Genomic DNA, 12,381 nt, shown 5'->3' with positions numbered 1-12,381 from the left:
GTTCGTATTGTATCCAGTGAGCTTCACTGCACATGATTCCACGGGCATGGGACTGACAACCTCATTCCGTACAAGAAAAAATAATAATGCATGTCTAGAAAGCCCCTTGCGGGAAGGCCTTGTTCCTTCATGGAATGTTGTGCCAGCATTATTATTACTATTCCAATAAAAAAAAATGAACATGTTCTTTTAGCATTTTACTATTCTCAAATACTTATACAACATAATCGATATTTTTGTGTTGGTTCCTGTCACGACTGTTTGATAATTTTAGAACACGACTAGGACTGGAGAAAACAGCTGAGACAGGAACTAACAGAAAGACAAGTCGATAATGCAGAAGCACTTGAGCACAGTATATTGACAAAGTAAAAATGTTCATTTTTAATGGAATAGTACCATTACAGTAGACTCTCGCTTAATTCTTTCCGGACCGCAGCATATGCTACAAGCCAATTTCACAATTTTTTAATCAAAAATATCTAAGCTCAGGAATTAATTGAGGTCCTACAAAAAATATCTTACATTTGGACATCCTTATAGTTTGTAATCATCCACAAGAATAGGATTTTTGTCAGTTCTGAATAATTAAAAAACACTGCTTTTCACTGAATATTCATATGCTGCTTTGGGTACTCAGAGTCCCAAAAGAGACGAAAGAGTTAATCGGCTTTTTTTAAATAGGGCGAAAAATTTTGTTGACAATTTTCACGTTTAATTATGAAGCAAATATTCTCAAATTTGCTGTAGTTCCTTTTATTTTATCGTGATTCTTTATAATTGAGCGCTTTTTATTGAATTTACAATGACTTTGACGCTCAAATCTTATCGATAATTTGGATCACATTCTGCCTCATATGTCCGATTGAGAGAGAGTCTACAGTCAAGTGTGCTAATCTGGGGGCTTCACTATCTGGATCGTTTATGACTAATCCACTTAAAATAATATTTTTATTTTTATTTCCGTAATATAGTCACTACAGTAACATAATATATAACTATAAGTTTGAGAAAAAGCAAAAATAATATTTTTATCCATTAAATAAGTGAGTGTAATCGACTCATTTCAATCTTGTGCCAGCTGGGTTCTTCACCAAAAATTTTCTAGCAGTGATATTTTCGCTAATGACAACTGGTTGATCGAAAACATTTATTGTTTTTTTCTTTATGAAAAAAGTATTTTAAATCCAAAGGTTGAATTAAAAGTGAAATAGCGAAAAGGCGACCCAGTCAGTGCATGCTGACTTATTTCAGTATTATCATTATTTTAAAAAATTTTCTTCAATATTTTTGATATTTTTTTTGTATTATGTTTCTGAATGAAACAGTGATTAATTTTATGGATTTAGAAGAAGTAAAAAAGAATTTCATCAGTCCAAAAACAAGCGTTTAAGCAGCACTCTTCGGAAAACGATCCAGTTACCCCATACCTTACTATACTGAACCATTACATGATTGGGATTTAAAAATAACGGTTATTGTAAAAACTGAATTTATCTTTATGGTCTGAAACATTGTTTTCCAAATCAATTAATTAACTTTACCTCAGCGACCATCGCCGTCTTATCATTCAGCTAATCATTTTTTTCTTTATTGATAAGATGCGCATACAATTTACAGTAAAAGGAAATCTTTGCATTTTATTTAGCGACCATTGCCGTCTTATCATTCAGCTAATCAATTTTTTCTTTATTGAAAAGATGCGCATACAATTTACAGTAAAAGGAAATCTTTGCATTTTATTTACACTTCTAGGCTGAACTAGTTGATGTATTGCGAAAACGGAGAAATCGTCCTGATGCATCCGACGAGGACTTAGGTTTACCACATAGCCCAACGACACCACAGAGGAAGGATTACCCGTTGAATCACAGCGAAGGATCACTGAGTTTATTGAGTATGGTTAGTTCGGACATGGAGCCAGAACCTTACACCATTCTAAGCGGCAGCAATGGGACTGCAAAGAGATCCCTTGACATCTTTCAAATTTCAGAAGAACATGGTAAGAATTTCTTTAAAAAAAATATATATTATAGTTGTGTGAGTCTGGATTTTAATTTGGTCCAATTTTGCAGACTTGAATTTGTCAATTGGATCAAAACTGAGTCATTCGGCTGCCAAGCATAAAATGGCTGTACGACCGAATAAGAAGAAGGGGCCCAGTAGACATCGTAAGGCAATTGAGCTAAAAAATACAGTTTTGCCAGTCACACCGGAACTCAATGAAGAGACAATTAAGTCAGCGTCGAGGGATGCATTGGACAAAAAAGTGAGATCAAAGTCTCTGCCACCGGGTGTTAATTCGAAGATGATGGAACAACAATCTGGAAATTGTCTGCAATCATCCACAAATATGTTCACAAGTTCAACTGAGTCATCATCATCTACAATTTATGTCAATCCGCAGTTGTCCAAGAGTTATGCATTTGAGAAGGAGACCGAGAGTGTGTCATCAGAGGAACGATCAGATGCCCTGGCTGTGGACATAAAAGCGAAATTGCGCAAATTGAGTAATGGAAGTGGGGAAAATCTTGATAAATTGAATGGGGAGGAACGTATAAAGGAAATTAGTGATGAAAGTGGAAGACCGAAGGGATTGATGGAGAATAAAATAAGACAACCACGATCAGGAGCAGCAGCCAGGCAACGTATTATACCCAAAGATTTGTCATTCTCTCCAGAAATCACAAGAAGCACAAAAATTGCAATTGGTGACACTACTACTTCAGCTGTGCTGAAGGAGACATCGGAGATTCCAAAAATTTGTGATTATCTGCCACGATCCGAACCAAAGATCTCAAGTGAGAAATTATTTGCCAAGTCTCTGATTCAGGGTGGAATTTCGGTGAAATGTCGCGAAACTGTGACACCAATTCGAGGCAATGATGAGCATTCGGATGCTGTGGCACCTCCACCGAAGGTAGTCTGGCCAGATAATGCATTTTCGGCGGGAAAGACCAGAACTGTAGAGATGAGAAAGTCACCACGGAGAAAGAGTGTAGAAAAATCCAAGAGTTTCCGTTTCTATACGGAAAATGATGCAGAAAAATTGTCACAGAATCACCTACCGAGTCTACCAGATCTCTCCCTGGCCACGTATGATGATAAATCGTCATCGACCACGAGGAGAAATTCCCTAAAGTACACACCAAGCATGAAATTTGAGATAAATGATAACAATCTGGTGAATCCGAAGGAAGAGAAGCATCACTTTGAGATGACCAATTCGTGTGGCAAGAATATCATTTTGACTCCCAATAAAGTCAGCAATCCCACAAATATTTCGCAAATTGAAGAGAACATCGATAAATTGGTTAAAAGTACCTTTGTTACGGTGCTGAAAAAGTCTGCGAACAATGGCACAGAAGTGGTTGAAGCTAAGATTCGCCATACACCAACCCGGGAGACATCGATTGATCGTGATGGTTCTGAAGGAGATCTACGAGATAACAGTAGCGCCGACGCGGTAAAAAATCGCCGATCGGCAACATTTGCATCGGAAGATGATCCAAAAGTTCCTGAATTTATGAAGATTCAACTGAATCGGGTGGATTCAACCCGTCCGAAGAGTCATGTGGTGCTATCGAAGAATGTCAAGGAAGATACCAGAAGACATAGTACAGAAATTCTGGATACAACTAAAGTATCACTGGAGGACAAGAAACAACCACCAAAAGTTACACCTGCCCCTGTACACAAAAATGCCTCAAAGAAAATCCTAACGGATGTCATTCAGGTGCCTGAACCAATAATTTCCCGGACAACTGAAGCACTGAATGAGGTGAAGACTGTTATTGCTGAGAGGAGATTGTCTGTGTCAGATGAGAAAGCAAAAATTGAACGGAGACTGTCTGTGAGTGAAGATACAAAAGTTGAACGGCCCAGTAGGAAAACATCTGAAGATTCTGGAGTTGTGTCTAGTAGTCGTAAGGCATCATCAGATGATGAAAATGTAGTTGTACTGCGGAAGAAATCATCGGCAAATTCATCAAAGGAGGACAATACACCAGAATTGATGAAAGTATTTGCTCGACGATCTCTGAAGATCAAAGATTCCGATGAATTGCAACTCTATGAGCAATTTGAGAAAGCAGGAACAATTGTTGGTAAATCCACAAAGTCCAGCAATGTAGATAGTGATAAAGAGAATCAGTCATCGAGTGAGGAGAAGCTCGATCGATTGTCCAAGACCGAATCCCAGATTGTAACAGTGACCAATGGGAATTTTACAAAACCACCGTCAGGAAGGGAAAAAAGTGCACAGATTGAGGAGAAAGTGGTCACACCGAAAAAGAATGTTGAAACTTGTGATAATTATCGCAAGAGTAACCTAATAACTCCAAAGCCATTTGCTGCAAATAGTCCAAATCGCTTTTCTAGCGGTGTACTGAACTATCGTACAACACCAACAACATTTCATGATATTCGCAAGAGTTTAGGTGTCTCGGTCACCACACTCGAACCGACAAATCAAACAAATCAATCCAACAACAATAACAATGTTGCAATCACCAATGGTGTATGCAATAATAACAACAACAATCCAACGATTAATGGACGACATGCAGTCTCTGCAGGTCAGACAAATACCACAGCAGATGACAATGTTAGCTCCACGGATGAGGATATCTGTGAATTTAAGGGGATCCTGCAACGACGCGCTGAATGGGAGAAACGAGCTAAGGACGCTTGCAAGTAAATAAATCAAAAATAATTCTTTAATACAAACAGTAGGGTAAAGTGATATAATTTGGACATAGTGTTACAAGTTGGACAATTCGCTGGTACAAGTTGGACATGGCTTTTTTTCTTGATAAATCCAGTACAAAATTTGTTTTTAAGCAAGGAGCCGAATTATAAAACTAAAGCATTAAAAATATACAAATAAAAATGAAGTACTAAATTTATCAAGAAAAAAGCCCTGTCCAAATTGTACCATATTGTCCAACTTATACCACTTTACCCTAGTTCTTTAAAATGGCGTATAAACATTTATAGTTTTCGGTTCTAAACGTGTTTTTACGAAGCTACATAAAAGAGTGAGCGGGACAACACAAACTGAATCTTAGATTTTTTCTTTCTTATGTTCAATGTACAGTAACTTTAGTTACGTAAACAGTTTTTCGAAATTGCTTATGAGAGTGAACGAGATAACTAGATCTCCATGTCTCACTAATTCTCATTGAATTGTCAAAAACATGTTTACAAAACAAAAGTTATTGTGCGCATAAAAAACTTTTGTTTTGTAAACATGTTTTTGACATTTCAATGAGAATGAGTGAGATCTACACAGAAAAAAAAAATTTTATAAAATTGTAAATCTTCGTGAATCGTATAACCCACAAACATGTTCGTAAAATTTTGTACTTTTTTCACAAAGATTGTTCGTAAAATGATCATTTGACGAAGTTTTTTTTGTACTTTTACAAACATTTGTTCGTAAATGTTCGTAAACACGCGTTCGTAAAATTTTGTCATTTGTTCGTATTTGTTCGTAATTTTTTTTGCCAGACAAACAACAATTTACGAACAGATACGAACAATTGACAAAATTTTACGAACATTTTTTTGTGTGTTTACGAACATTTACGAACAAATGTTTGTAAAAGTACAAAAAATGTTTGTCAAATGATCATTTTACGAACAATGTTTGTGAAAAATTTAGAAAATTTTACGAACTTGTTTGTGGGTTATATGAATCACGAGCATTTCGTAAGTCCTCCATAGGATTTCACAAATATTTACAAACAATTTTACAAAACATTTTTTTTTGTGTATAGTCAATTCGCTCACTCTCATCGGCAATCTTGAGAATATGTTACAATTTTGAAAATAACATTTGTTTTGTAAACATATTTTTGACATTTTAGTGAGAGTGAATAATGACTACACAGTAAAAAAATGTGTAAAATTTTACTACTATAATAGTGCAAAATCGACCATTTTGGTTGTTTAATTTAAAAATGTTTAAAATATGCACAACATTTTGGTAATTTTATTGTCACGTGATTGAAAATTACCACTATTATACACACAGAAAAATTTTGACTCTAAATTTAAGAATATATAAAATCCTGGGAACTTAAATTGGACGTGAATCCCCAGGGAGTTTAAGTTTGGAAGCTCTGAGCGAAAGAAATGGGCTAGAATCCGTAGCTCTTTCAAGTTAAGAGATCGGGAACTTAAGTTCTGCATTAGCTGGAAAATGAAAAATGTATACAGATTTGCAAATTGCAACTAAAACTAAATGATCAAGGATTTAGAATTAGGATATTGGCCTCTATATTGGCATTCATTGGATGGGATTTGAAATTAAATTCCTGGGTGTTTCTATTTAAGAATTTTCCATTTTTCTGTGTGTAGTTGAAAAATTTTCAACAATATTGTTTAATTTGAAAATGTGTAAAATTTTAACACTATAATAGTGTGAAATCGGATAAATTAATTATTTAATTGCGATCTGTGTAAAATTTCTCACTGTTATAATCATAAAAAATTTTCAACAATGTTTCGTGATTTAAAACTGTTTAACAAATTCTAAAAATTATCACTATTATAGTATGATTACAGTTTTTCACATTACTATAGTGTGAAAAAATACACAATTTTATGGTATTTTTTGTCACATGATCAAAAATTAACACTATTATATTGTGAAGCCTTATGTATTTCAACCAAATTTGTTGAATTTTTAAACAAAAGTCGTGTAAAAATTGTTGAATTTCCAATTAAGACTTATACTTCAGTCGAGATGCTTTTCATTGGGCAAAACTCATATAGAACATCAAATATTTATATGCATAATAAGTATATCATGAAGATCCGAGCATCAGATATAATCATTTCGCATTAGGGTGGATCCCGAGTACAGGAAAAACCAATAAAAATGTCTAAAAAGGCAAAAAAATCAAAATCTCCGAAATGAAAAAAAAATCAACAATAAACAGAATTCAACAATTTTTAAATTCAACAATTCCAAATTCAACATCTTGAAATTCAACAACTTTAATTTAAACAATTTTAAATTAAACACTTTTTCCAAATTTAACACTATAATAGTGGTGTGAAAGATTACACACTATAATAGTGTTAATTTTTTTTTACTGTGTAGCGCACAATAACTTTTGTTTGTAAACATATTTTCAAAAATTTCTATAAGAGTGAGCAAGATAACTAGATCTAGATCTCACTCACTCTCATTGAAATGTCGGGGAATCAGTGACGCAATAGGCAAGATCGTTGGCTCTTGGGCGGATCGATTCCCCTCGCTCTTGAGCGAGTCTACAAACGGACTAGCAGATTTTTCTAACACGGGTTATGGACATTGTAAAATGATTACCTTTGTAATGAATATATTTCGATACGATTAATAATAAATTGAAATGTCAAAGACTTGTTTACAAAACAAAAGTTGTGCTTTAGGCATAAAATATAGACCTAGTCGTCTTGCTCAGTCTCATAGGAAACTTTGAAAACACATTTACAAACATTAAATTATTGTGCACTGGATATGCGCACAATAATTTTTGTTCGTAAACATGTTTTCAACTTTTTTAAGAAGAGTGAGTGAGATCACTAGATCTCCATTTCCTTCACTAAAATTGCAATATCAAAAACATTTTACAAAATTAAAGTTATTGTGCGTTGGATATCATGACCAGCGCACAATAACTTTTGTTTGTAAGCATGTTTTCAAAATTTCCCATGAGAAAGAGCGAGATGACTAGATCTAGATCTCACTCGCTCTCATTGAAATGTCAAAAACATGTTTACAAAACAAAAGTTATTGTGCATTGGGCATAAGCAAGACTTCCTTGTATTTTTCTCGCTCACTTTAATACCCAGATTTAAAAATATGTTTAGAAATCAAAAACAATTGTGTATATCCCATAACTTGATTTGCTAAACACTATAGATAATTACGCGAAATATTTTGTGTAATTTAAAAATTTTTCTGAACAAACATACACAGAGTATTCTCTATTACCCTTAGACGAAAATGTTTCCATGAAAATGTTTAGTAAAAAAAAAATGTATTGCCATTAAAAAAAACTTATATATATGTATTTGAAAATTAAGGACCCCGTCGAAAGTAATATACAAAATTTTTCATTGCTCAGTAAAAAAAATAGCACAGTTAAATTTTCCTAAGTGTGTATCAAATCAATCAAAAAAGTTTGTCTTCAAGAACATAATTGCTCATATAGAAAATTTTAAAAGTGTTTATATTTTATTGGATGTTAATTGTTGTTTTAGAGAATGACAAATTACAACCTAATAGGACGTAATAAACTAATAGAAATTGTTGAGAAGCATTTTAGAGAAAATGAAAGTATATTTGAGGAAAAAAACGTACTCTATTGACAGTTGTATCACAAAGTGGTTAGCGTTAAAAGAATTATGGAATTGATGATATATCATAAAATAACTTTTTATGTGATAACTTAAAATTGAATATTATAGATATTCTGACATTATTTGAAATTGTACATAGTAAATATTTTACTAAAATGTCATTTAGTTATTCGAGAGATATAATAACAGTGTATGTGGTTTAAAAGTAAAGTAAAGCTCATACATGTTAATAGAAGTATTCTCAATAAATAAAAAAAAAACAACATTATGCAAAATCTTTAACTCATTCTTCAGTGAAATTTCGCTTCAAAGTACTTATTATTTGCTGTTTTGCTGTTTAAGTAAATAATTTCATTTCATTTTAATTAGCTAATTACAAAAATGGATTTCTACAAATAAGCAGTATTAGAGGTTTGTATTTATTTCAGCAGTCTTAAATAAATAATTCATAATGTTCATAATCGAATGAAATCACTCCCTGATTTATCCAGTGATTAAGAAAGAAATTATTAAGCAGAGTGCTACTCACGGTTCACTAAAGCGCGGATATTTGTAGAACTATCGATATAGATTATATGATTTTTTCTATTCACAATCCTTGAAGTTCATTAAAATACCTGAGAAAATATATATAAAATAAACATATATTCTTCGTTTCAGTTAAATTTTTTATGGTTAACCCATTTTTTTTTCGAAAAGTTAAAACTTTCATATTATGTTGAAGATGTAGATCTTAAGAGATTTTTGAAAAGATCAAAGATAAGATGATCCTATCCCTTATCCCCAAATTCTCTCTGCCTTGATCTAAAAATCAAGAAGATCGAAGTCTTATTCTAGGCTTAGTTTAGTCCTTGGACAATCTCCAAAAATATCTAATCCATCAATAAATTCTTAAAGATTTTCGAGGAATGTCCGTCAATTAATGACAATGTCCATTTAATTTTCGAGCAGATTTATTGTGGATTTATGTTCATATGTATCCTTTCACAATATTTAATTTTCTCATTTGAGACTTATGAAAACCTGTCGCAAGATTCAACAACATGAAAGTTTTTCTCTATCGATGTTCGAAACCCTGCCCGTAATCTCATTTCTTGGATATTTGCGCATCCTGAAGGAGGATTTGGCAGACGGTAAGTATTACGACTCCATTCAGCTGAAGAGCCCAAGACAAAAGAATAAAAATAGTCCGAACCCTGTCAGAATATTCCCTTACTCTGATAAGAATATTCCTGGAATTTCCGGGGAATTCGTTCTCTATTCGAACTGATTCTCGGCTGTTTTCACTGCCTCTCGTAACGGCTTTTTCGATCCACCGGACTTAAGCAGTAATGGCCCGCCTTGTGTAGGCTATCCCCGCAGCTGCTCGAGAGAGTTTTAAATTAAAATCAGAAAATAAATTTCCTATTCTTGCAGCCCGACAAATAAATGCCTCTAGCGAATAAATTCTCCAACAGAAATTCACCCAAGAAATATTCCTTAAAAAATCTACCCTCGATCGTAAAGCCATCATCAGACTAGAGGTTTAGACCTTTTTCGAAGATCTCAAAATCCTAAATAGCAACCAAATAAATTTGTTTTTCAAAATTTAATACAAGCTTTGGCCTTAATAATAATTTTATCCTAAATCAGAATTTGCACTTCTTTAATTTTTTGACAAAAATGCTGATCTAGAAGGGAATGGACGAGTATCATTAACACTGAGAGTAGTGATTTAATTTCAATAAGAATTTGACAATTTTCAATTTGTAATATCTTTAAAATTAACGATTAGAGTGGGACCAATACAAAGTAAACTTAAGGATACAGAAAATAGGATGGTAAAAGTTCATGATCGTTTAACATCCTAGTTTTTTTAATATTTGCCCTTAAAGTGAGGCACTTTCACGGCACTTCGTGAACTGACTCGATTTAACCATAACTAAAAACGATAGGTATATATATATTAATTAAACTATTCCTCTCTTATTGATCTTAAATCCTTTCCATTGACTTAAAAAGGAGGGACAACGAAAACCCTTCTGAAGTCTTGGTAAAGCCAAAACTGTTCAACTGTCGTGTTGAATTACTCGTATCCTTTTAAGGATGTAAAGACATACGATTTATCCTGGCTTTTTTAACAGTTTAAAACTATATTCTGATATGAATGAAAACCCATTTTTGTTCCTTAAAAAGTAAAAAAATGATCCTAATTTGAAAATTATTTGTAATTATTTGTAATTTGGAATGAAACTTTGGAGAATGCCAGTTCCTCAATGAAAGGTTACAGAAAGGTTCAGGTTCCCAAAAGGTCTTAAAATCTTAAAATAACATACTCGCTTCGTATAAAAAAAAAGTCGCACCTTTGGGGAAAAAACGAGAATTAAGGAAACGTTGCAGTAAATGTTTTTGTTATTGGTAAATATCTTATAATGTGAACTACTCTCTATGTTCAATGCTAACATTGATGTGCTGCTGCGATGGTAAGTTGAGGAACAAATATGTTAAAGTTGTCTTTTTCCTGCATTTTTTTCAATGAGCTCCGGTAGATAATTAATTACTGAACATTGATAAAAATAAAAGGATCAAATTGATCCAAATTTCATACTTTTGCAAAGGATGGATCAAATTAACATGTTCTATTATGACAAATGTGCATTCAAAGTTTGAAATTTGATCCATCCTTTGCAAAAGAATCAAATTTAGATCAACTTAATTTATAACAAATAGGATTTGTTCGATTTAAACTTAGTGTGTAAATGGAAAAATCAACAGATAATTCCGTTATGTTATTTTTATTGAAACTTTGCAGAAAAAAATTTAACATTGGAAAACCGATAGAAAAAGTGACATTACGTAATTGATGAATATGGACGAAATGTTCATCTTGACTATATCTAAGACGTATCCAAAAATAAAAAAGATCCTTTAAGCCGTTTTAAATAAATACTAGAAACATTTGCTTTTTACAAAACAATTGGAGGAATGGGCTAAAAGTGAAGGACATGGTAATGATCCTAAAGTTTATACATGGGGACATCCTTTGAACATTACAAGTTGCTATCTTTTTTATCGTTAAGCTTCTAAATCAGATAAAAAATAAAGCACGGAAAATGAGACATTTATAAGACTTGTTTCTCAACTTACCGTCGCTGCTGGACTCCAATATTAGCACTGAACCTTAACAAAAGATATTTAACACAAAAGATTTATCTTAACTGTGTTATCACACTTGCACATTAAAATTTTAATATGATTCACATTAATTGTCGCTGGTGAGAGTCCAAATGTGTAATTTGTGTGTTTGAATCATTTTATATTCAAAACTTGATCTATTTGTTGATAAAAAGGTAGACTTGGCCCGCAAAATTTGATATAAATTGATTTATAGCATTAATGCGAAAAATTAATGCGATTTTCTCTTTAATTTTTTAATCTGAAAAATATTTATGCTTTAGGTAAATTTAAACTTATTTTTGCAGGCCCAGGCCACTTCTTTATCAATAAATAGAAAAACCCTAAATATTAAGTGACTCTAAGACACAAATAACATATTTGGACGCTCGCGAGCGACAATTAATGTGAATCACATTAAAATTTTAATGTGCAAGTGTGATAACGCCGTAAGACTGTCCCATTCTATTTTTTCCCAAATGTGCGACATTTTTTGAATATGAGTTATGAAAAACCTTAAGTCTAAAGCTCGTATTAGTTGGGATAGTTGATCCTGGTTAATTATCTACCTTCAATTTGTGCCATTGTATTGTTAGCAGTTATGTAAGGTTACATTTAAACTCGTGATATTTTAACTGAAATTTGTTCATATGACAATACTAAATGCTTAATCCATCCTTTCAGAACAAAATTATTATTTTCACTGAGAATTAGCTGTGGACACTTGTTGGGTTTTCTTATTAGTTATGAATCATCAGTTGTTCTCTCTGCAATTTCTCTTAACTCTTTCGTCTCTTTTGGGACTGTAGTACCCAAAGAAGCATATGCATTTTCTATGAAAAACAATGTTTTTTAATTATTCAGAACTGATAA

General features: G+C 32.8%; 1 protein-coding gene across 1 annotated transcript in view; it reads left to right on the top strand.

Annotated features, from left to right (window-relative positions):
* LOC129804049 (probable serine/threonine-protein kinase nek3) overlaps positions 1-6,042 on the top strand; it is a 50,355-nt gene extending 44,313 nt beyond the window's left edge. Inside the window, exons 6-7 of the mRNA XM_055851062.1 lie at positions 1,756-2,002; positions 2,076-6,042. Of these exons, the coding sequence (XP_055707037.1) occupies positions 1,756-2,002; positions 2,076-4,699 (2,871 nt within the window). The 3' untranslated portion in view covers positions 4,700-6,042. The remainder of the gene's footprint in view (positions 1-1,755; positions 2,003-2,075) is intronic.
* The last annotated feature ends 6,339 nt before the right edge of the window (positions 6,043-12,381 follow it).

This window comes from Phlebotomus papatasi, chromosome 2 (genome assembly GCF_024763615.1).
Source record: "Phlebotomus papatasi isolate M1 chromosome 2, Ppap_2.1, whole genome shotgun sequence".
Taxonomy (NCBI): domain Eukaryota; kingdom Metazoa; phylum Arthropoda; class Insecta; order Diptera; family Psychodidae; genus Phlebotomus; species Phlebotomus papatasi.
The sequence above is the reverse complement of the archived record's forward strand: the minus strand, read 5'-3'. Positions and strand labels throughout refer to the sequence as shown.